General features: G+C 55.3%; 10 protein-coding genes across 10 annotated transcripts; 3 read left to right on the top strand and 7 right to left on the bottom strand.

The window, feature by feature from the left end:
* Positions 1 to 329: 329 nt before the first annotated feature.
* BAUCODRAFT_147964 (uncharacterized protein) lies at positions 330 to 612 on the bottom strand (the record flags this gene model as incomplete). The annotated part of the gene is made up of 2 exons (XM_007678268.1): positions 330 to 514; positions 570 to 612. The coding sequence occupies 2 exons, from the start codon at positions 610 to 612 to the stop codon at positions 330 to 332; spliced, it is 228 nt and encodes a 75-aa protein (XP_007676458.1).
* Positions 613 to 815: 203 nt separating this feature from the next.
* Positions 816 to 1,716, top strand: BAUCODRAFT_470759 (uncharacterized protein). Its single transcript, XM_007678267.1, has one exon. It carries the CDS (start codon positions 864 to 866, stop codon positions 1,446 to 1,448), a length of 585 nt encoding a protein of 194 aa, XP_007676457.1. The 5' UTR covers positions 816 to 863; the 3' UTR covers positions 1,449 to 1,716.
* A 299-nt stretch (positions 1,717 to 2,015) lies between these two features.
* On the bottom strand, positions 2,016 to 2,767 carry BAUCODRAFT_470772 (uncharacterized protein). Its single transcript, XM_007678266.1, has 3 exons — positions 2,647 to 2,767; positions 2,532 to 2,597; positions 2,016 to 2,485 (listed from the first exon to the last, which is right to left on the bottom strand). Exons 2-3 carry the CDS (start codon positions 2,565 to 2,567, stop codon positions 2,138 to 2,140), a joined length of 384 nt encoding a protein of 127 aa, XP_007676456.1. The 5' UTR covers positions 2,568 to 2,597; positions 2,647 to 2,767; the 3' UTR covers positions 2,016 to 2,137.
* A 620-nt stretch (positions 2,768 to 3,387) lies between these two features.
* Positions 3,388 to 5,174, bottom strand: BAUCODRAFT_70614 (uncharacterized protein; the record flags this gene model as incomplete). The annotated part of the gene is made up of 3 exons (XM_007678134.1): positions 3,388 to 4,690; positions 4,750 to 4,962; positions 5,020 to 5,174. The coding sequence occupies 3 exons, from the start codon at positions 5,172 to 5,174 to the stop codon at positions 3,388 to 3,390; spliced, it is 1,671 nt and encodes a 556-aa protein (XP_007676324.1).
* A 1,887-nt stretch (positions 5,175 to 7,061) lies between these two features.
* On the top strand, positions 7,062 to 7,637 carry BAUCODRAFT_70304 (uncharacterized protein; the record flags this gene model as incomplete). Its single annotated transcript, XM_007678115.1, has 2 exons — positions 7,062 to 7,376; positions 7,422 to 7,637. Coding segments are annotated over 2 exons (531 nt in total), but the record flags the coding sequence as incomplete, so codon positions are not given.
* A 151-nt stretch (positions 7,638 to 7,788) lies between these two features.
* BAUCODRAFT_470611 (uncharacterized protein) lies at positions 7,789 to 8,943 on the bottom strand. Its single transcript, XM_007678265.1, has one exon. It carries the CDS (start codon positions 8,817 to 8,819, stop codon positions 7,941 to 7,943), a length of 879 nt encoding a protein of 292 aa, XP_007676455.1. The 5' UTR covers positions 8,820 to 8,943; the 3' UTR covers positions 7,789 to 7,940.
* A 1,633-nt stretch (positions 8,944 to 10,576) lies between these two features.
* Positions 10,577 to 10,929, bottom strand: BAUCODRAFT_147958 (uncharacterized protein; the record flags this gene model as incomplete). The annotated part of the gene is made up of 2 exons (XM_007678264.1): positions 10,577 to 10,723; positions 10,783 to 10,929. The coding sequence occupies 2 exons, from the start codon at positions 10,927 to 10,929 to the stop codon at positions 10,577 to 10,579; spliced, it is 294 nt and encodes a 97-aa protein (XP_007676454.1).
* A 529-nt stretch (positions 10,930 to 11,458) lies between these two features.
* BAUCODRAFT_33665 (uncharacterized protein) lies at positions 11,459 to 14,023 on the top strand. The gene is made up of 2 exons (XM_007677866.1): positions 11,459 to 11,917; positions 12,000 to 14,023. Exons 1-2 carry the CDS (start codon positions 11,732 to 11,734, stop codon positions 13,920 to 13,922), a joined length of 2,109 nt encoding a protein of 702 aa, XP_007676056.1. The 5' UTR covers positions 11,459 to 11,731; the 3' UTR covers positions 13,923 to 14,023.
* An 18-nt stretch (positions 14,024 to 14,041) lies between these two features.
* BAUCODRAFT_33663 (uncharacterized protein) lies at positions 14,042 to 18,972 on the bottom strand. Its single transcript, XM_007677865.1, has 3 exons — positions 18,358 to 18,972; positions 16,354 to 18,300; positions 14,042 to 16,296 (listed from the first exon to the last, which is right to left on the bottom strand). Exons 1-3 carry the CDS (start codon positions 18,744 to 18,746, stop codon positions 14,421 to 14,423), a joined length of 4,212 nt encoding a protein of 1,403 aa, XP_007676055.1. The 5' UTR covers positions 18,747 to 18,972; the 3' UTR covers positions 14,042 to 14,420.
* A 467-nt stretch (positions 18,973 to 19,439) lies between these two features.
* Positions 19,440 to 21,274, bottom strand: BAUCODRAFT_470491 (uncharacterized protein). The gene has a single exon (XM_007678263.1). It carries the CDS (start codon positions 21,128 to 21,130, stop codon positions 19,688 to 19,690), a length of 1,443 nt encoding a protein of 480 aa, XP_007676453.1. The 5' UTR covers positions 21,131 to 21,274; the 3' UTR covers positions 19,440 to 19,687.
* Between the last annotated feature and the right edge of the window lie 82 nt (positions 21,275 to 21,356).

Raw genomic sequence — 21,356 nt, 5'->3', positions numbered from 1 at the left:
GGGTGCGCTTTCTGGGATTGTCAAGCACTTCCACGATACTCGCAGCGACTGGCAGCCACAACCAAGCCGCATTATGACACTTCCGAGCTCTAGCCCGAATTGTTAGCAAGAAAGCCATGGAATTCCTGCCCTAGTGTCCTTGGATGCACCAGCAGAAATTCTAGTGCCAGGCGAAGCAACTCCAGCATGGGTCCTCTAGGAGCTGAGAGATGGTTCCAGCTTGTTTGCCAGAAATCGCAAGCCCGCAACGTTTAATGCTAAATCGTTATATGGTAAAGACGGTGCAGCTACATGTTTGGTGATTGATTATCGTACGCTTGAACAGGATACTACTTCTTGCCAGGCATAAGTTTCTCAATCCGACCGGTACCGGTTCCCTTGTCTTTGCGGCCTGCCACATCAGATGCCTCCGTAGTCTCGACTTTGTTAGCCTTGTTCATCTCGAGACTGTTCTCCATTCTGCCGTCTCCAGCTGCTGTCTTTCGAGCAGTGGACGAGCGGTCCTGCTGCTGTCCTGAGCGAGCAGTAAGCGGTTGCCCGTTAGCTTCCGCCGTTGGTATCAAGCATACCCCCAGCGGAGGAGGCAACCTCGTCAGCCTTGTAATCCGCCATCTCCGACTCTCGTTACTTTCGATGTCGCTCTTAGTACGAAAGCGACTTGTGCATAAGTAGCGTTGCAACAATGGAAGGCAAGACGCCCGAGGTCGCGAGGATGAAATATCTTGGTACATACACCGCTGATGTGCTGCCTTAGGCTCCGCTGCCATTAGTCATGCGACATGCATACCATCACTGCTGCCGAACAACCTTGATGTCGCAGGTTTTGCGCTACAGTCAACGTCCCTTGCAGACTTTGCTCAGACATGGATAGGAATGGCCGACCTGATGAGCGCAGGCGACAAGATGCGCGACCACGACACGGTACGTTGTGCGCGCTGTCACGCGACCACAATAGTCATGTTACTAATGCGTTCGCAGACAGAGACCGCTCACGATCGCCATTGAGGAGAGACCGTCGGGACGATCATCGCAGAGACCGCTCACCATATCGACCGCCGCGTGGTGGCGGAGGCAGCCGACCCGTAGCGACGCAGCGAGGGAGAGGAGGCGGTCATGCGCAGCCACCAAGCAAGCCAGCGGGAGGGCGGCCGGGGCCTGACAGGAGACCGTTCAATGACCGATCCAACATGCGGAATGAAACCCAGCCCAAGCTCGAGCATTTGGTAGAGCCTAGCACCGACATCAAGATGGAAGACCTGGACGAAGAGGAGGTGGAAAGGCGCATGCTCGAGAAGATGGGCTTCAAGTCCTTTCGGAGCACGAAGAACACGAAGGTGCCCGGCAACGACAAGAACTATGGAGTTCACAAGGTCAAGAAGAGCGAATACCGGCAGTACATGAATAGAGTTGGTGGGTTCAACAGGCCACTTTCACCAACGAGACTATAAACATGCGTCGAAGCGTACTTGCGAGCGTTGTACTACCAGCATTCTAGCGAGGCGTTAGCGGATTACTTGGGTAGATGACAAGCGATTGGGTTGTCACGGACGTGATTTGCGCGTTTGATGTGTTAATGAGGCTATGTGGCCGACATTGCGACACGAATGACGAGATGGTACGAACTTCATTTGGCTGAGATACCGCTAGCTGGTGGCTCTAGGCTTAGTAACGCTCGGCTCTGCGTACCGAGCCTTTCTTCCGGTATTCGTCTTTCATAGAAGTGCTCGCGGATCCGCCGCATGACCGGTTGCCTCGCGAGAGACGCTCCGGTGCTGCTTTGCGGCATTGATTGAAGAAGCTTATGACTGACGCCGGCCATGGGTGACCCTATCCCGAAAAGCATACAAACACCTTCTCCGCCGACCCTCTCCCTTCATGGACTTCAACTGTTCGGCTCCTAGGCAGGATCGTCCTCCAGGTTCTGGCTGTCGTTTTGGCTTGGTAGCTCAAGGCGTTTGCTCGTCCCTCTCAATGCCAAATTTTGATCAGTTCGGGCAAGCGGACTGGACGTGGCCGGGCTGCTTGCATCGATAGCACACGCGTTCGCTGGACGCTTCCGACGGGCACTCCCTGGAAAGATGGCCAACCTCGCCGCAGTTGTAGCATTTCTGGCCCTGTGTGCAGTCACCTACGTGAATCAGTATGGAGAACAGTCCGAAGCAATGACCCAGAAACACTCACGGCTGAGATGACCGAAACCACCACAAGAATAGCAGGTTTGGCCGCCGCCACCGTAGCCACCGCCAGCACCACCACCGTAGCCGCCACTAAAACCGCCACCACGGCCTCCACCATAGCCGTAGCTGCCACCACCCTGGGTGCAGTTGCGGGCGATGTGGCCTACCTTGCCGCACTTGTAGCATTCTTGGCCGCTACTGGCACCGCCACTGCTGAAGCCGCCGCGGTCACCGCCACCAGCACGAGGCGCAGCCGCAGTCGGGCACTCACGAGACATATGGCCCGATTCGCCGCAGTTGTAGCACGTCTGGATTAATCAGCAGACGAAGACGGCACGATGAAGCTTTACTCACCTTGTCCTTAGGAGCCTCGGTGCACTCGCGCGACATGTGTCCGCTCTGGCCGCAGTTGTAGCAAGTCTGTTTGCTGTCAGCATAGGCTCACATTAGAGCTTTCAGATATACTTACGGGGCTTCCCTTCGACGGGCAGTCGCGTGCCTGGTGCGTTGTGTCACCGCCTGTTTCCGCTCATCAGCCACGCGTATTCGAGAAGACACAGCCGCCCGTAGGTGAGCTGGATGGCAAGTCCGCACTGAAGCTAGAAGCTAATGGGCTCCCGTCATCAGTGCCATGAGAGACTTACAGTTGTAGCAGCCACGGTTGCCGCTCGCGTACTCCATGTTTCCAGACATGTGTAGAGTGAATTGTATGTGAGAAGACAGAAATCTTGGGAGTCGATAAAGCTGTGGTATCAGCGCTTGAGGTGTGACAAGGTGGAGATAGCAGCTGTCAGAGAGAAGTCGTCAGCCGTTGCTTGATGAATTTTGTGAATCCCCACATGCAGGCATGCACGCTAGCCTTCAGACCCTGCCGATGTCGACGTATACGCTTCTCGCCGGTGTCTTCTAAGAGAATATGCTGACACGAACAACTGAAGGGATGGAGTGGAATCGTACCTCGCTGAGCATTGATCAATCAAGTCGATCAAATTGAGGGTTGTCTCAGATGTGGTCAAGTCGGAAGCGAGTAAAGCGTTTGACGTCCTTCGATGCAGTTTAACCTCAAGGGTCTGTGGGACGAGCCGGAAGCCGTACGCTAGTGGAGCGCGTTTTATCTTACACGTGCTGGGACACGAGAGTACCTAATGAAGTCTTATCTGACGGGATTATCAAAACCTGGACAAAGACTACATATAATGTTGCTCGTTTCTCACGTGAAGTCGTAGACCAGCAGTGCTTGCCTGCCTTGGCTCTGCTCCTCAAGCACTACTACGTTCTCCTCGTCAAAGCCAATCCAGCCCCTGGTTAGAGTTAACTCCGAGGAACTTTGCTCCCTGGCGCAACTGCTTCTCACGGACATCGCCAGACCGAGAGTATTCGGATCTCCTTGTCCTGGACGCTGGCTGGTCGACGTTGCCACACTAGGCTGGACTTGGACACTCAGGTCGCCGCTAGCTAATCGCTTGCGTGCGGCGGAGGACACAAAGCCACCTTCTAGTTCCCACAATCGCAGTTCGTCGCCCCTTTGACTTACGGAAACGGCCTTACCGCGTCCGCCTACGTGCGCGCCGGAAACCGAGGATGTATGGCCCCAGAGTCTACTACCTGGGCTGATGTGTAGAGTCTCTGCGTTGGATTTCACCAGGTAGAGCGTCAGTGTGTTGTCTGGATGAGATACCAAAAGATAAGGATGTGCGTAGGAGATCGTAGTTGGCTTTGAGTGGATATGCCTGAGCTCCAAGGTAGTCGCCGTTGCTAACGAGCCTTGAGTTGCAGTGATGTGATGTATCATGGGTGGAATAGCAAACGCCAGGGGCCGATAATGTTGATCGATCGCAGACGCTGTTCTAGAGCCTAGAAAGTCGCCTCCAGGCGTGACACGGATTTCTTGAAGGCCAAAAGTCCAGCCAGAAAGATATGTCGGCAAAGTATAGGCTATGCAGACTGTGATTGTAGATGGAGAAGGCCGGAGGGAGACCGAAAGTGGAGGATACACAGTCTGCGACTTGAGAGAATGTAGCAACCGCGGCTGCACCCGATTATTAGTATGCCGCGGCCGTTCTGGAAAGCGATAGAAGGACAGTGACTGCGTGGCTGTCATTGTAACCACATAAGGCCAGGCAATGGCAGCGGAAGAGATGGTACCACTGGTCGAAGGCTCGTGCGTACACAGATGGCAGAGGTCCGCTTCCCTTTTGTCCAGAGTGAACACGCTGAATGCGCCACTTTGTGATCCAACGATGATTGCGGTCGTGTCTGTTGTCGTTTCATCGTCTAGTCCAGGTCCCACTGCAAGAGTCGTGGGTGGTGACCCATTAAGGGCTTCTAGAGATGTCTGAGCTACCATCTTGCGTGAGCCCTTCGCAGACCAGGCTCGTAAGCCTGTTCGGTCGGCCATATAGATTATACCGTCATTCATCTGGACAAGAGTGGGTGGTACGCTGGCTTCCTCCGCCACCTGTATTTCATTGACCACAGCACTGCCCTTCTGCCAATTCTGCCGCAGTCGAAACCTCAATACCATGTCAGCACTCTGATGCTGCGGGTGCCAACACCAAGAACTTCCACTTACTGTTTCTTCCAATTCGTGCGACCTTCATGACGAACCAAATGCTCGTCATCGAGCCAACGCGAGCCTCCCGAGCTTAGGAATCTGTCCCCGTCAACTTCGTCCCTGTCTCTGGACTGCCGTAGCCTGGTCGCTCTAGGCCGCACGAAGTTGTGGTAGTACAGGCCTTTCCACAGGCTATTATCACCAGCCAAGGATCTGTACTTGCGAGACAGTCTGCCACGCTCAGCATGATGACTCGACTAAAGGTATAGGGGGAAGGGGGAATCCTACCTCTCGCAGACTATGAGTTGTGACACCGACAAAGCCCCGAGCACACGGAGTATTAATTCATCGCTGAGCCGTGACAGATGGTCAACGCGGGAGGTCTTTGTGCGCTTTGTAGCAGGCTGCAACACTATCTCATCTGCATCACGCTGCCTCTTCATTTTACTGCTGGTTTCCCGGTGCCAATGATATCGTTCAGTGTCACCAGGCGATGTGCTTTGAAATGTAGTGCTTTGTTCGCCATCACGGCGAGTTTCCTATGCGGCGAGCCAGGGTTTCGGCACGTTCGGCCGCCGGAACAAAGCCGCCCGTGCCGAGGTGGCGCGTCCACCTTCGAGGCGCGCCTGCAGGCATCAGGTCAACAGAGAGTTAACATCACTCTATACGGGAGCGCGATGGCCTACACTGTTACTGGTCTGGATATGCGTTTACACAGTCCACTGCTGTCGATACCGTGAGATGGTCTTGACCAGATTATGGCGCGCTCCGATGCTGATGGTTACTGCGACAACTGCAACCGGGTACTGACGCTTCTCGGCCAGAAGACTTTGCGAATCTCGGAGTTGGAAGCAGACAATGCCTTGTTGCGGGCTAGGTTCGCAGACTCGCAGAACGAGGATGTGGCCGTTAAGCGCGAGCACCGTAACAGCCCGGTCTCGAGTAGCTTGGAGGAGACCAAAGCTGGCATCGCAGTTGGAGTACCACACGTCGACTATGAAAGTCTCGACACCCGCTATCGTGAGCTTAATGAGACTTATCAAAGATGCCAACGTCAACGTGACTTCGCTGTGAAGAAGTACGAAGCAGCAAAAGAGAACGCCCGCCAATGGAAAGCATATGTTGAGCATCAGCGGCGCAAAAGGGCACAGGACCATATTGGCGCCAACGACGCGAACCCAGGTACTCCCAAGAGTCTTTCTGTCGGCTTGCATGAAGACAGGGAGCTCGAGTGCCACGAGGGAAGCACTCCCCAAGCGAGTCATACCGTTCAGTCTCTGGCCACCCACGATGACGCAGTTCCGGCAAGTAACGAGCAAGCCGGATCGGCAATAAAAATACTCACCGGTGTCCAGCAGCGTGACGGCTACGACGGAGCTACTCCCGCTCGGCTCAGCTCAACAGTGGTGAGGATAAGCTCAAGCCAAACTACTGAACCTGGGCTTAGTCCTGAGAACCCTCGGTTATCGCCTCCTCCGAATCGCATATCAGGTAGTGATAGCGAGCCTATAGTCATATCTGCACGGACCATCAAACGGAGAGGTCGTACAGCTTTCCACAAAGTGACACCGCGCTCGCGCGTTAAGGAGGAGCGAAAGTCTTCCTCCGGTGCTATTGAGATCAAAAGTGATGACCTCAGCAGCCCACCCAAACGTCATGGACTCTTCCATATGGAGACCTCTGATCTCAGCGCCCTTGCGAACCAATACCACACACCGCGGAAGCGACGGCGGCTGGCGGATGGTCAGCAGCGCGCTCTATCAGAAGAGCTGAAGCGCCCATTGCATCTACCAGCCAAAGATTCCGTATCGGACAGCGAAATGCATGGAGCTGTTGTTGATGATGTGCGACATTGCGACCAGCCGTCAGGCGCTTCGCTAGCGCGTGGGCCTATACAGCCCGTCGCAAGCAATGACCGCGCATTGCGCCCTTTGAGCGTGAACATCCCAGCCTATGTCGATCGCAGTCTGTGGCGGCCTTTGCCTAATTGCGAACGTAGCGACCGCGAAGCAGCGTGCAAGGCCGCTTTGCTGTCGGAAGATGGCGAAAGTCAAAAGTTGCAATCTCCCAAAGAGGTCAAGGCCTATGGATCGCCGAAAGCGAACGGTGACAGTGCGAGCGATCGCCTCAAGGGCTTGCTCTATGAAACAGGACCGGATAGGCAGCGCCTGGTCAGAAGCCGGACGCCAGCTCCAGCTACGTCCCGAGTCGAGAAGCTTCCGACACCAGTGTCAGAACCGCTGGTGAGGACTAAGCGGAACCGTGCGCAGCTGTCCAATGCTTCGACTTCAACTCGGGATACAAGAGCCAGGCCGTTATTACCACCGCAAGTGCGGCGCCCAGAGACCGCACAGCGTGAAGAGAAATCGCCGCCTCCAGTAGAACCCGAGGACGAGCCTCTTCGTTTACGGCCTCCGAAAAGCCTACGTCTCGAAGACTTCAAGATCAACCCGAGATATCTGGGAGCCGAATATGCTTTCGCGGACACCCTCAGGGGTCGTGACCAGCGGCGGTGCTTGAAAGGATGCACCAAGCCTGAATGTTGCGGTGCTGACTTCCTCGCTATGGTTCAGGCAGGTGGGGTTGATGTTGGATCCGATTCCGAGGTGCTCACTGCCTATTTTGGATCCAACTGGCAGCAGATCGTTGGTGCATACTCTCATGACAAGAGACAACATCTGTTACTTGAGGCTCGTGCAAGTGCTTTCGCCAACAAATACGGCAAGCATCGGAACGCATTCGAAAGACGCAGCACGCCACCTGGCTTTTGGCGCACCGAAATGCCAACAACACAGGAGGTCGAGGATGACCGTATCCGAGCTCGAGAGGTCGTAAGCGAAAAAGTCGAGGAAAGATGGCGAGAAGCGATGCGCGATGGAGGAAGATGGCTTTTCCGTGACGAGTAGCCAACGGTCGAAATATGCGCGCGAGAGACAAGATTTCCTTTGCAGGCTCCGCCGAATATATATACAAGCATTAAGTCGTTACTAAGTTCTACAGTTACGCTTCGGATCACGGCTGATCGTTCTGCCAACGACATGCGTGGTAGCATTGATGTGAGGAAAATCGCCCGCTCTTCGCTCAAACACTGCCTCCACCCGGGTGAACCTTCATTATCCCGCATAGCTTGGAAGAGCCAATGTAACACCTGAGTGGCATAAAAGTAAGCGCCAACGCCAATATCCCTCCCGAGCATTAGACATCTCATTTCAAGAATCGTCTTGGTAGAATCCTGCGATATCATTATAACGCGCCTTGAGAAGCATGATCTCGCTCCGCAACGCCTGATTTTCCTTGCTGAGCGCACCTATGTGTTCGATGGCACCATTCAATATCTCGCACTTACTCGGCTTGACGCCCTCGTGGCATGGATCGCCACCCTTGGAGCGCGCTACGAGCGCCGGCACCGCCTCACGAAGCCGATCAAGGTGAGCATTGAGATTCTCACGATATCGACGTTCAACAGCGGTATGAGGGATGCGCTGTCGCTTTCTGCCGCGGCCCTTCCCGCCTTCGTGCGGTATGTAGTCCTCATCGTCGCCGTCGCTGGCAGGGGAGCGCTTGATGAACGCCGCGGACTCGCCAGCTTGAGGAGCTGTGCTTGACCTGCCGAACGGCGGTCGCGGCGGCTTAAGGCTGCTTTGCGCTCCGGCGCTATTCCGATGGCGCCGCGTGCCAACCTGGCCGTGTGTGCTACGAGGACTCTGCGATGAGACCGAGCCGTTACCTTGATCTGTAGGAGCGTTGAGATACTTGTTGCCCGAGTTTGGAGTCACAACCGGATGGCTATTGGGCATAATTGCAGGGAAGCCAGCACTCGAGGGAGTCGCCATGTCGACATCCGATTGCAGGTTGCCATAAACAGGCGAGCCGTAGATTTCATCGAGGCGCTGAAGCGAATGAAATGCTGGATGATCGCCGTCCTGCATGCCACCCATTTCTGATCCCTGCGAATGGGACCAACCGTTCGTCAAGGTGGGCAGCAGCATGTAGGTTGACTGATGATGGCCCCACATATGCTCACTCGCATCTCCAGGCATTGAATAGTCCATCAGGGAATGCCCCAAACCAGGTACAATCGCTGTCATGCCGTGCGAGATACCGTGGTATTTGGGATCGTGTTATACCTCACGGAGCAGCTCGTTCCAGTACAGGCAGGAGACGTGAAGCTCTGCGCTGCGCGGTTAGAGACTTTGTTGGGCACAGTTACGACCGCCTACTGTTGCAAAAGCTATGCTACCTTGATCTGGCAGCCTGAAAGCCTTATGTGCCCTCCTTTGAGGCTTTACTTCAGCTGCTTCACAAAGGCTCGAGCGCAAGCGACGGCTGTGTTCAGCTAGAGTGCAGCGACCAGGGCTAAGACTGCCAAGAGCCTTGATAGTGCCCACCAGTGATACACACACGATCGGCAGGCAAGAACATTCACCGGTCTCTGGTTCTTCCTAAGCATGTCAGGGCAAGGAAAGGGACCTTCCATCACTAGTGACAGACCCAGTTCGTCGTTTCCCGGACGGCGCCGTTGGCGATAAGCTTGGCACAGCAGCCGCGGAGGAGACGAGCGACCGCCCATGCTTCTGCGGATCCATGTCCTTGCCGGGTGCGTCGGCTGCGAGGGATAGGCTCGTGCACATGAGCGACTCGCGAAGGGTTGCCTTGGTGGTCCGTCACACACTCTGTCTAGACCGGTCGTCGCTCGCGACACCGTCCGTATCGAGTAATGGTGCGGAGACGCCGCAGTGGACATCTAGGCGGACAGGGTCGGAGCTCTTGCCGGCAGCATCCATCATTGGTTCCTTCCCTTCGGCATCCCGAAGAATGGAACTCGCACGTGGCAGCCGAGACAAGGATCTCGCGCTTTCGGCTTAGTCTAAGTACGCTTACAATGCTTGGCGCATAGCGAAGGACGATTAAGCGAAGTGAGCTGCAGCCACGGAGGAAACCGCAACAGTCTGATGCGACACCCTGATCAGGCTAGCCCCAATGAGTAATTCAGCCCTAACGCGGAGCAGTCAGCCGTCGTGGTGGCCGTGGCTACGTGGGCCGGTATTGGATAGCATCGTGATGCAAGTCCACGAAGGACTTCTGGCCGATCGTTTGCAGACGGAAGGATTGGTCTTCGATAGCGAGTTTTCCTTCCGAAGGAGTAGCAGCACGGTAGCATAACTTCCAGGTTTACGCGGGGTCTCGATCCAGCTCCGGTTTCTCGAAGGTCGTGCGGGGCAGCAAAGTTGTCCACTGAAGTCTCCGAGCAACCGACCACATTTTCGCCTCTTCTAGTGCCAGTGAAAGGGAACCATATCTGGGCCAATATTGATGGATGTGGGCATGCAGAGGGTCCGGAAGTCACCGTCGGTGTCGCTTTGCAAGCCATGAAATGCGGTAACCGCTCTTGCTTCACCTCGCAGAGTCGGTCACTCGTTGTGTAAGCATGCGTGACACACCCTGCACATGTGGCGGCAATCTTTGGGAGGTCCTGCAGAGTGCTTGGTCTGTACTGATAGTTCGCATTTGGAAGTACATTGGGGCAATGAAGAGCTAGCTTCGCACCTACTAATGCACGTGAACGCCGACCTGCATGTATCGTCCAGTCATTATGCCTTTCCTTCAGTTAGTACAGGTTGGTGCTTCACATCGTCCAACGCGGCCAACAAGCGGAATCTTGCACTGTCTAGCGAGCCCTTTGCCGACCTCGAGTATATAACTAGCGGACTCGCACGGTCTGTACTTTTTGACCCATTTGTTATGGTTCAGTCAAGGCTTGCCTGAAGCGTTTAGGAGCCTTGGGGGTCCGGCGACCCCGTAACTGGACGCCACTACTTTCGCATACTTGGTACTTCCTCCTCGATCACGACTTGGCGACGTTGATGGTCTTGTCTTCTTCGATGAGAACGTTGTTGCTGGAACCCATCGCTTGCACTTTGTCGAGTGTATTGGCCGACATTCTGACAACGTAGCCTTTGATAAGGTTGTACTCATGCTCTATCACGCCACCCTATCCAGGACCGAGGGTCAGTGGGGACTTTGATGAGCATCGAACACAGGATGACTCACAGCCTTCACGATCGCATCCTTGGCATCCTCGAGAACTGAGACCGGTGTATCTTGTGGGTAGCTGATGATGTACTGCTTCTGAGGCGCCGTCGCGAAGCATAGTGCAGCGAGCAGGGTCAGTATGAACAAGCCGAGTGTGAACTTCATATTGATGCTTATATCACCCAGCCAGAAAGACTATCTTAGACAAGCGGTCTCTCAAGTAGGTAGTCAAGTCCTAATGTCTTCACGTTTATGTTGAAGTCGCAGAGAGAGAAGTCCAACTCACCTGCGATCAATTGCTAAGTGGGTCGGTCCACTCGTTGACGTAAATGTTGCCTTAGGCAGCCGCTTGCGCTTCCTTTGTCCTCAGCTTCCATCGTCGTGTTAAGCGTCTCACCTCCAACCATTGCAAGCTATAAACAGAGGTCCACACATACTTCGGGTGATTGTTTACGACAACAAACGTGAAGCGGCACTACAACAAAAGCGACTGGCACTGCCACCGAGACTGCAACTGTACACTTCAAGCATACGCATACCAGACTGACCTTGCCCTACACTTTCTCTCAATCAAGAACGTCTTTTTAAATCAGCTGGTGGCAGGTTATCATAAGGAGGACGCGTGTAACGGAGGACCGGGCAGAAAGAGCTGTGCAGTCTTTGGGTTTGCACTTAGGGGTTCGCACGTTCACTGCTGGGAAAACGGCATCGTGGATAGTAATTAGCGCTAGCCATCTATTTGCCGCGGGTCCTCACTCTCACCGCGGAGGACTGTTGTGTCCGCAATAGCGTTCAGTGCGAACCCTCTCTGACGAGCATTACGGAAGCTCATCTGCTGCCAGGCGGTGGCTGTTCGTACCACTGGCAGCGCTTCTCACGCCGTCGCGCTCATCTTGAGCGTTATTATCACTAGAGTCCTACTCCCTCCAGTGCATGTTGCTCTGCTCTCGGTCGTTGCGTGATCGTCATGTCTGCCCTGTCGCCGAGAGGTTCCATTTCGGGCACCTCTGATGTTGCGGTTGACTTTGAAGACTCGTTACGAGATTTATCGCGGAACGACCGATATGAGATTGGGAACCTCACGAGCATAGCACGAGAGTATACCGAGTATGCGCAAGCAATCTCGAGAGTGCTCGAAAACCACATCAAAACAGTGAGTAAGCGAGGTCACGTGATTCAGTCCGTGGTCCAGCCTCACATATCTGCAGAATGGCCATTTACTGACCGCAATGCAGACCGCCCCGAACAAAAAGTTGCCCGCTTTGTACGTTCTTGACAGCATCGTTAAGAATGTCGGAACGCCGTATACCGTATACCTTGGCCGGAATTTGTACAGCACGTTTATGGAGGCGTACACTTTGGTGGATGGCATGACTCGACGGGCCATGGACAGTCTGCTCAAGACTTGGAAGGAACCTGTTCCTGGTTCTATGGATCACCGACCCGTCTTTCCTCCGGAAATCGTTCGTCCGATCGAGAACGCGCTTATCAAGGCGAAGACAGCAGCTTTGCAAAATCAAAGACAAGTGCAGCAGCCGCCATACAGAAGTACTCCAACTCCACCACAATACAATGGCCAGTATGCAGTACCTCCGACACCCAATCAACACGAACAGTATCCGCAATACGTTTACGGCAACAGCCAGGCGGCTCCACCACAACAACAGTGGCAGCCCGCAATGCCTCCTCCGACACCACAACAGCAGCCGCCCTTCCTCTCATTGAATCCTGCGGCGCGGCCGATGATAGATGTCAGCACCCTCAGAGCAGATATTAGTGCTCTCATTTCGCGTTTGCAGATGGCGTTCGCCGCCTCCCCGAGTGATCAAGGCCTGATCACCCAGCTTCATGCGCTTTTGAAGTTGAAGCAAGTCGTGGATTCTGGAGCCGTTCCAGATGCCGCACTGCAAGAAGTCAGAACCAAGGTGACAGCACTGGCAGCCGTGGCCCCGGATCCACGGCGTAGTCCGCAGCCGCCGGTACCTACGCCTCAGTGGCAAGCCACGCCAGCGATGCAACAGCCAGCGCCATACCAACCACCGGCTTCGGTGTCACAAGCTTATCAATACCCTGGGTCAGGCACCTTACCATTCGCGCAACCTGCTGCATCAATGCTGAACCATACAGCGCCGCCGCTTCTTGCGCCAAACGCACTCAACGGACTGCAAGCATTGCTTGCAAACGGACAGAAGCCAAGCACACCGCAGATGCGCACAGCCGTCCCTGCTCTGCAGAATATGCCCCATACTCAGCTAAACAACGTTCAGAACAACATCACGGCAGCGCCGACAAGCAACACAGCCGACCTGCTCGCCGCTCTAAGCAAAAGTGGCGTGCTAAGCAGCCTCCCTTCCACCACACCACAGACGGCTCCGGCACAGAACAGTACGCTACCACCACCAAATACTAGTTCGACAACGTCTCTACTCGCATCCCTACAATCAATCCTGCCGCCTTCGCAAAACAGCACGCCTACTACCCATGCAGCGCAGCCCGCAGGAACACAAAGCAAGGCCGCAATACCCATAAGTAATTCAGCACTAAAGACATTTCGTCCTGAGCTTGTGCAGGCCCTTTATGACAACCAGCCCAACCAGTGCTCAACTTGCGGTCGCCGCTTCCTGGCCACCGAAGAAGGCCGAGCGAAGAAGCAGCGGCACTTGGACTGGCACTTCCGTACGAACCAGCGCCTCGCAGACCCCAACGCCAGCCGAGGACAGCACCGCCAATGGTTCCTAGACGAGGTGGAGTGGATCAGCATCCCAGAGTTTGACCCTAGCACGGCGTCAGCGGCGGATACTACTGCGGCTGCCACGGTGCAGAAGAAGCGTGGAGCGCAGGACCAGTACATCCGTGCTCCGGCTGGCATTACTCGGTTGACCTGTACGGTGTGTCAGGAGGAGATGAAAAGTAGCTACAGTGAGGAGCTGCAAGATTGGGTGTTCACCAACGCCGTGTACTATAATGGAAAGCCTGCGCATGCGACTTGCGTGGAGGAGATGAAGAAGCCATGGGGTGGTGGTGGAGGAGGCTCGCTGGCGGCTGCGCTGAGCATGACTGGTCAGAGGCAAAGGAGTGCAACGCCAGAAAGCTCGCTGGGGAAACGGAAGGCGGAAGGCACACTGGCTGGTAACGGGGCACGGCTCAAGACAGGCTAGGGGTGTGGAGCATGTACAACACAATTCTTCTCAATCATAGCATGGCGCAGACGTGCCGGCGTCACAGACGACAGCGGTTTAGCTTGTTAAAAATAGCAAAGAGCGAAGAATCTTCATAGCTCACGGAAAAGATTGTGTATTATCATTCTTATGCGTTTGACCTCTCTTAAATACAGCGGAGAGTATTCGATTAATACTCAGAGCTCACAAGTGGAGCGAACGGCAGGCACCATTTGATATGATACAGCGATACAACCGTCCCGCCAACGCCATTTTCTACATCACTGTCGTACTGAAGCAAAGCCAGCAAGCCATGAGTCGTTATCATAGCCATGGCACAAGTCGCAAAACCCGCAACTTCGCCGAATGAACCAATAGCCTCGCGCTTCGGGAACTCTTCTCTCTTTCCCCGTTGAGGAATCCCGATCAATAATAGGGCGGATACGGGCCCCGAAGTCCCCTGAGCTGCAGAAGACGCGGATCCACAGGATACAACTGCTAGTTGTACCGCCAGGTCTCACTGCCTCCCGCCATTTGCGGCAGTGTCGGGCCGTGTCCGACGCTCCCGTTTGAACCCTGCTGCTGCATCGGTATGCCGCCCAGAATTGGTGCCGGCGGGCCTGCTGGACCCCAGCCGCTGTTATGTGTTGGCGTATGGCTGTTGTTGTACACTCCGGGAGTGCCATGCTGATCGCTTAGCGGACTGGGGGTGGGAGCCTTGGGACTGTCCCACATTCTGGCCGTGTCGTACTGACTTCCCCGCGGCTGTCGAGGAGCGTAGTTGGTCGAAGCGTATGGGGAGTAGCCAAAGCCCTGGTCCCTCAGCATGCGAGCCTGCGCGCCGTCACGTGAAGCTGCGGACGGCAGGCTTGAGAACGACTGACGGAACTCCAAAGGCGTTTGGTAAGTCGGCTGCGGAAATTGGCGCGGTTGCGGTTGATGCATGTATTGTGGTGCTGGCAAAGTTTGTAACTGCCGCGGCGGTGACTGCGGCTGTTCGCTGTTGCTAGTGGTATGCCATAATTGAGACGGCGGAGTCCACTGGTGGCTAACCGGTCTGCCACCGTTGTCAAAGCCGAAAGCGGTAGTGCATGGCGTTGGTGTATGCAAGCCCTGTTCTTCCGCAGGTTGCTGGTCCAATGTGAGTGGCTGGTAGCTCTCTGAGAAACCATCATCAGTCGCGTATGGCGAGATGTAAGCCGTTCTCCTCAAAAAGCTGTTCTTCAGATATGGATACTTCTGCAGGTTGTCAAGGTAGCCCGGCGGCGTCGTCTCCGAAGTCTTCGTGACGGCGGAGCTAACTGTGGTTGCAGGCGTAAGCGGTGCGCCAGCCGGAGACTGTCCACTTTGCGCGCTTGACGACGGCCGGGAGCTACTGCTGCCTGAGTACGAATTCGGTGGCATAGACCCCCCCATCGCCGGGACAGTAGGCGCGCCGCGCTTGATCTCCTTTCGTTGCGCGCTCACAGGTTGGTAGCTTGGGGTGAAGTCGGCCGTCTCTGAGCCAGGCCGCGGCGCCCCTAATGCACCGTTACTCTGCCGGCGGACAACCTGGGTAAAGCCGGAGTACTCACCAGGATATGCGGCGGGCAGCGTGGCGGTGGAGTAATAAAGTTCTCGCGCGAATGGCCTCAGAGGCGCATTGCGCACCGGATCGCTGCCTTGATAGTTGTGTTGTGGTTTCGGCTGGGGTAGGCTATATTGCTGCTGCGAGGAGCGACGCTCGGCGTCAGCGAGGAAAGAGCGCTGAGTCTCAAGTGCCTTCTGATCGACGCCCCACAAGACGTTCGGCCGCGTAGGCTCCTTCGGCTGGTACGCGTAAGGCCTGTCGCTGCGATTGGCAGGATTGCCGATGGAAGTCGGCCCGGTCTGCGGTGCTTGGTATGCAGGCTGCGGCCGAGCGTGAAGTAAAGGCTTTGGCTGCTGAGCTGCCACGAGCTGCTGTTGACGCTGAGCGACATAATGATGGGCAGGTTTGCTCACGCGGTCAAGGAAGTTACCCTTCGGCGCCGCGACTTTGCTGCCAGCATTATCCGTGAAGAAACACTTCGACTCCGTAGATGCTTTGGGGAGGTAGTAGTAGAGCGTATCAGAAGCGTCAATCTTAACCTCAAGCTTGCCTATCGTCTGCAGCAGCTTGGACGTGTAATCCGGCGGTGGCATATGCATATTGTAGAAGTCGTGCCACTTATACTCAGGGTTCTCGTGAAAGGCCTCGCCTTGAGTAGGTACGCCGTCTTGCCGGTTATTGACGGAGACGGCCTTCTTGTTCATCCCCTGCGGCATGGGAATAGCGATTGCCGAAGGCTTGGGTCTTTGCGAATCGTCCGGGTGAAGAAGACTGAGCCACTTGTACTCCACCTCCACGCGGTCACTGCGTGGACTTGTCAGCATTTTAGGCTCTGAAATGATAGATGCAGGCAAAACGTACCCTTCCGGCAACACATCCACGACCACACTCAGCTCGCTTGGCCGATTCTCCACAACCAAACCAGCAAAGACTTCAGCACCAATGTACTGCGCCTGCACCACATCGTTGAACTTGAGCTCGCGACCATACTTCTCAACGCGCTTGCTGTTCGCCTCGATCTTCTCCACGGTGATACTCTTCTCCATGCGCGGCCTGTGGTACTTGCACCGGAAGTCGTAGCCTTCCTCAAAGTATTCCGTGCCGTCTTCACCGAATGTGGGCACCATGCCTGCATCAACCAGCACGCCGGCAGCCGCAGCGCAAGTAGCGTGGAAGGCGCGGGTGCACTTCTTCGACGAGCATTGGAAGCACGCGCCACGCTTGGAGCGGCAGAAGTTGCACTTGAGTTCCAGCCTCGCGCGGTCGATCCCAGCAACGCCATAGACCTTCTCTTCACCAGCTTCGTCCCTCTCGATCCATGTCTCAGGCGTGTAGAGTGCGCAGGCACGATGCGCTTTCTTACCGGTATCAGTCGGCAGCAACGGCTCCCACGGATTGTCGTTCGGACACATGACACAAGGCTCTCGAGTCGGCGCACGGATCCTGATGCGAATCTTCTTCTTTTTCTTCGGCTTCTCCTCCTTCATGTCTCGCTTGCGCTTGCGGCTGCGTGGCGCCTTGCCCTTGACGCTTGCGGGAGGAGTTGGCAGATTGCCATCCTCGTCTTCCGTATCGTCATCGGTCTCTTCGTAATACTCCGGTGTCGGCTCGCCACGCAGCTTGCGCTCAATCTCCGAGACATCAACCCAGACATTGTCCGCCTCACAGTTGCATTTCCGCGCAATCCTGCCGAACTCGAGCCAAGACTCGGTGGCGAAATTGACGGATTCGGCGCAGTTATAGCCTAGATTGAAGCCAGAGTGGTAGCCATACGGGTACGTTATGACAAACTCGCCTTCATAGTGTACTAGTTTATTGACTTTGACGCCATACTGCTTCAGCAGTACGTCCGGAGAAATGAGGTACGTCTTGTGTCGCAAAAACTGGTCGCAAGTCTTGCTGTCCATGGGCCATATTTGCCGCATGGCTGCCTCAAACTTACGAGCATCTTCTTGCGAAATGCTGTACCACTGTTTCGGGGCGCCAAAGTGGATGTAGTTGATGCTATAAAGGTCCACATCTTCGAGATGCCAGGCGAAGGTAGCCTTCCACATGCCCATGTAGAGATAAGCTGTGTTCACGCCGGGCACCTTGGTACCCAGTACATCGAGCAGATTCTCGAGCTTCGCGACGTTCCAGCTGGCGACGGTATCGTCAAAAAGCGACCCGGGCATATCAGCGGCGTACATGGGCTGATTGAAGGCAAGTGACTTCCAGTAATGTGTCTCGAGCTCGGCGCATCTCTCTGGCGTATACTCGTCAACGTCGTCAAGGTGGTAGTCGAAGTTCTTGAATGCCTCCTCATCAACGTAGTCCACGGATTCGGCAGTGTTGTTCAAACGACGTGACGTGACCGACTTCGCTTGACCAGGCTTTCCTTGGGCAGCACCTTTCGGTTTCCGTCCCGGCTTCGCCTTGGCTGGTGGCGTCGCAGCACATGCAGGTGTATCCTCATCGTTGGCGGCGGGTTTCTGCGTTGTTCTACGACTTGGACGGCCTGGTTTCTTCTTTGCGCGTGGGCTGTCGTCTTGTTCTTTCGACGTCTCAGCAGCCGCAGCACCACGACCACGTAGATGGCCGCCACCACGGACTACCTTCTCCTGGTTGCGTCTTCGCTCACCCCGCTTGGCTGGTGGCTGATGCTGTGTCTCTTCTGTCAAAGCCTTCCACTCCGGTAGATTATACGAGCGCTGCTTCTCGACATTTTGTTGCGTGTAGGTGCCGAACGTCCCGTTAAACTCCTGGGTGATTGGATTCTTGATCCTGATGCGCTTGACATATTCGTCCAGCGCCGGCAATGAGTCGCGCCTGAGATAACGGTGTAAGTAAATCTTTTGCACTCCGTCGGACATGCACCGCACTTACCACTCCTTCGGTGGTATGACTTTGACGATCCCACTCTTCATGCCGTACTTGTCGATCTTTTCAATGAACTTGGGGAAGCTCTTGAACTGCTCCAACGTAGGCTTGAAGACGGGAATCTTTCCGCCATCCCAGTAATGGTCCGGCTCGATGTCTTCCTCATCGTCATCCAAATCCAGGTCGCTTAGGTCACTTTCTTCATGCGTCTTCTTGTGTTCCTCATGATCCATCTCTTCACTGGTGGGAGGAGTGAGGGCACTGGTCGGCTGTTGCGGCTTTGAAGCGGCGGGCTCGCTGCTGGTTTTGACGTCCCGCATCGAATCAGGAGACGTTATGGGTACCATAGTAGGGTCCATCGGCCCTTCAGGCGGCGTGCCAGCATTGGCAGCCATGGCTGAAGGTGTGCGTGGGGTTTGCTGGCACACGAATGGCGCCTTTGATGTGTTCGAGTCACGGTGCGGCAAGCTGCAGGCGTGCCTGCGCCTGAGCACCGAGAATAGGCCTCAATTTACCGCGCGGTGGTGGTCCTAGTTCGTGAGGATGTACCGAGGGTGTATGGTAGCAGTGACGGAAAGCATGCTGGTGCTATTCCGGGATTGACGATGCACACTGACACGATGCTGCGTGATGAACGCACTGCGAAGAGAGGTGGGCACCAAGTGACCGAAAGCGGGCGGGTCCGTGCACGCTAGCGCCACACTTTGCCAAGACTTACATTGTGCATCTAGAATACCAGGCTGTAGGGCTGAGATCTCGACAATAACGCAGTAGAGGCAGAGGGTCAACTACAGGTGGCTGTTGACGGCTAAGACAACCAGCATATGATCCACACATCATAGGGTACTACTACGCTTCCTACTTGAAGCACTGGAGAAATGACGGGGCAACATGAGGGTGGGCAATCTGTCTTCATTGATGGGTAGCATCTCGCTCTGTGACGATTGGAGCATATTTCGAAGGTACTTTTCGCCCGGCCGCCATCTGCGATATCAAGAAGCGACTCTTTTGGAGCGCTTGCACGCCTAAAGGCACAGCTTCAACGTCCCGCGTACCTGCATCTGCGGCACGTGCGCTAATGCGGCTCTTCGCTCCAAGATCTCCGCTTGAGGCGGGTGCCACTCCACTCCCGAGCCGCCGAGTGAAGTTCGGTCGGGCCGCCCTACAGTGGCTTTTCTGCAGTCCAGGAGCTCGACCTTATCGATAGCCTGGAGTTGCTTGCCTGCATGTATATATGTATACTTGCATCAGAGCCCGAGGGTAGGGTATCTGGCACCGTAGACCGGACGAGAAGAAGGCGACACGCATTGGTCCTGAAGACAAGCAGTCTCTCGCCTTACGCCATCCGCTTCACTTTCGGCGTCGCCTTCTGGTTGTCGCGATCCTCATCGAACCCACTTCGCTCTTTCTTCGGCGTTCCCAGGCTTGCCGCCAGCATCCGTGCCGCCGGCGTCATAATCCTTTGTTTCTTCGTATTCGGCGCGCTCGAAAACCGTGGCGTTGGCGTTCCTCCGGGCGTGATACCCAAACTTCTTAGCTGCTCCATGCGGCCACCCCTCCGCCTTCCAGCGTCCGCTTTCTCCACCAACCTATGATGAAGCTCTTCACGCTTACTTCGCTCGCTAACATGAAAAGGGTTGGGCTTGCCCTCTTCAATCTTCGGGAGTAATGCCATTGCTGCCTCGCGTTCGGCTGCATCGGCCTCTTCGTCTGTCACGGGTATGCCTAGCTCGGATGGCGTGGGTTCAGCGTCTACAAATGCGTAACCGTTTACTCGTGGTGTCTCCGCGCCGCTATATCCTGCCTCCGATTCAGTGGGCTTGGGACGGCCGGCGATCGCGGCATCGATTGCGCTGATGCTTGGACTGGGAGGCACCGCGCCCTCGGCCGGAAGGCGGTCCGTTTGGAAGCGGGTTGCAGTGTAAGTGACACTTTTAGGAGGTGCGTTACTCGCTTGCTCAGCTTCTTGAGCTCGTGTGCTCATACTGTCTTCAACGCTTTCAGGACCAAACATGAAGTGGTTGCGTGGACCTTCACTGTTACGGAACCCGTCCAGAGATGCAGGCCGTGCATCAAGATCCTCTGACGGCCGAGCATGAGCTATAGCCAGTCGTTCTTCGCCTCCAGCGTTCGTAGTCACCAGAGCCGTCGAAATGCTGGGTCGTTTGCCATCTTCAATAAGCTTCTGCTCCCGCGCCCTATGCGCAATTTGCCGGGCAGTCGGTATCTTATTGCCGTGGTGGAAGAATGCGTACTTGTTTGCTCGTCTCTGATTCTGCTTATCAAGTACGCCGTAGAAGCTCTCGTTGTCTTCCGAGGTGTATTTCCCCTGGAAAGATGCCAGGCTCATGTTGACATTTACATTCGGCCGTTCCTCTTCGGGCGTAAAGTGATCAACGTCGACCGGAGTGCGCGAAGGGGTTCCACCCGTATATCCTCTCGGAGTCTCGCTCAGCATTGCCGCTGTCCTTCGTGGTGTGAACGGCATCATCTTCCGCCGGCCGTCAGGCCCTGGAGTCATAACTTGCGTTAAGCGCCGGCTTGCTTCTCTTATCCATTCGTTGTTATTTGAGTCCAACGCGGAAAGATACTCTTGCTGCGCCTCGGTTTCAAGAAGCCCAGGGTAAAAGTCACGGGCTATGATGTGAGAGAGCGCATCTGAGTAGACATCTTCCTTCAATACATTCTTAGGACGCTTTATCCGCCGCGTTGGTGGCGGTGGCATGAGTGCCTGGTCAGCCGAGCGCTTCACCAGCGCTTGAGACGTCCGTAAAGCCATTTTCAAGTACCCTCAGCTTACTGTGCTGAAAGACGGGTTCCAGAAGAATGTACGCTTTAGAGGAAGCCATCACGAGCAATGACTAATTGTACGGCTAACGATCGGGCCGCTGCGCCGCTTTCGGCATCTCGGCTGCTTGAAAGCTTAAATTATCAATGCTCGCGTGCTTCGACAAACGAGCTGCAACACTCTGACCTGCAGAACGCACTCATCGACGCTCTCAACA

The sequence above is a fragment of the Baudoinia panamericana genome (assembly GCF_000338955.1).
Source record: "Baudoinia panamericana UAMH 10762 unplaced genomic scaffold BAUCOscaffold_6, whole genome shotgun sequence".
NCBI lineage: Eukaryota > Fungi > Ascomycota > Dothideomycetes > Mycosphaerellales > Teratosphaeriaceae > Baudoinia > Baudoinia panamericana.
This window is presented reverse-complemented; position numbering and strand designations above follow the sequence as displayed.

Coding starts and splice junctions, on each gene's coding strand:
- BAUCODRAFT_470611 (XM_007678265.1), bottom strand. CDS start 8,819: ATGACAGCGATTGTACCTGGTTTGGGGCATTCCCTGATGGACTATTCA.
- BAUCODRAFT_33665 (XM_007677866.1), top strand. CDS start 11,732: ATGTCTGCCCTGTCGCCGAGAGGTTCCATTTCGGGCACCTCTGATGTT. Junction 11,918..11,999: donor TCGAAAACCACATCAAAACA/GTGAGTAAGCGA, acceptor ACCGCAATGCAG/ACCGCCCCGAACAAAAAGTT.
- BAUCODRAFT_33663 (XM_007677865.1), bottom strand. CDS start 18,746: ATGGCTGCCAATGCTGGCACGCCGCCTGAAGGGCCGATGGACCCTACT. Junction 18,301..18,357: donor GTCATACCACCGAAGGAGTG/GTAAGTGCGGTG, acceptor CCGTTATCTCAG/GCGCGACTCATTGCCGGCGC. Junction 16,297..16,353: donor GTGGATGTGTTGCCGGAAGG/GTACGTTTTGCC, acceptor AAGTCCACGCAG/TGACCGCGTGGAGGTGGAGT.
- BAUCODRAFT_470491 (XM_007678263.1), bottom strand. CDS start 21,130: ATGGCTTTACGGACGTCTCAAGCGCTGGTGAAGCGCTCGGCTGACCAG.
- BAUCODRAFT_470772 (XM_007678266.1), bottom strand. CDS start 2,567: ATGTCGCGCGAGTGCACCGAGGCTCCTAAGGACAAG. Junction 2,486..2,531: donor CCGAGGCTCCTAAGGACAAG/GTGAGTAAAGCT, acceptor TGATTAATCCAG/ACGTGCTACAACTGCGGCGA.
- BAUCODRAFT_470759 (XM_007678267.1), top strand. CDS start 864: ATGGATAGGAATGGCCGACCTGATGAGCGCAGGCGACAAGATGCGCGA.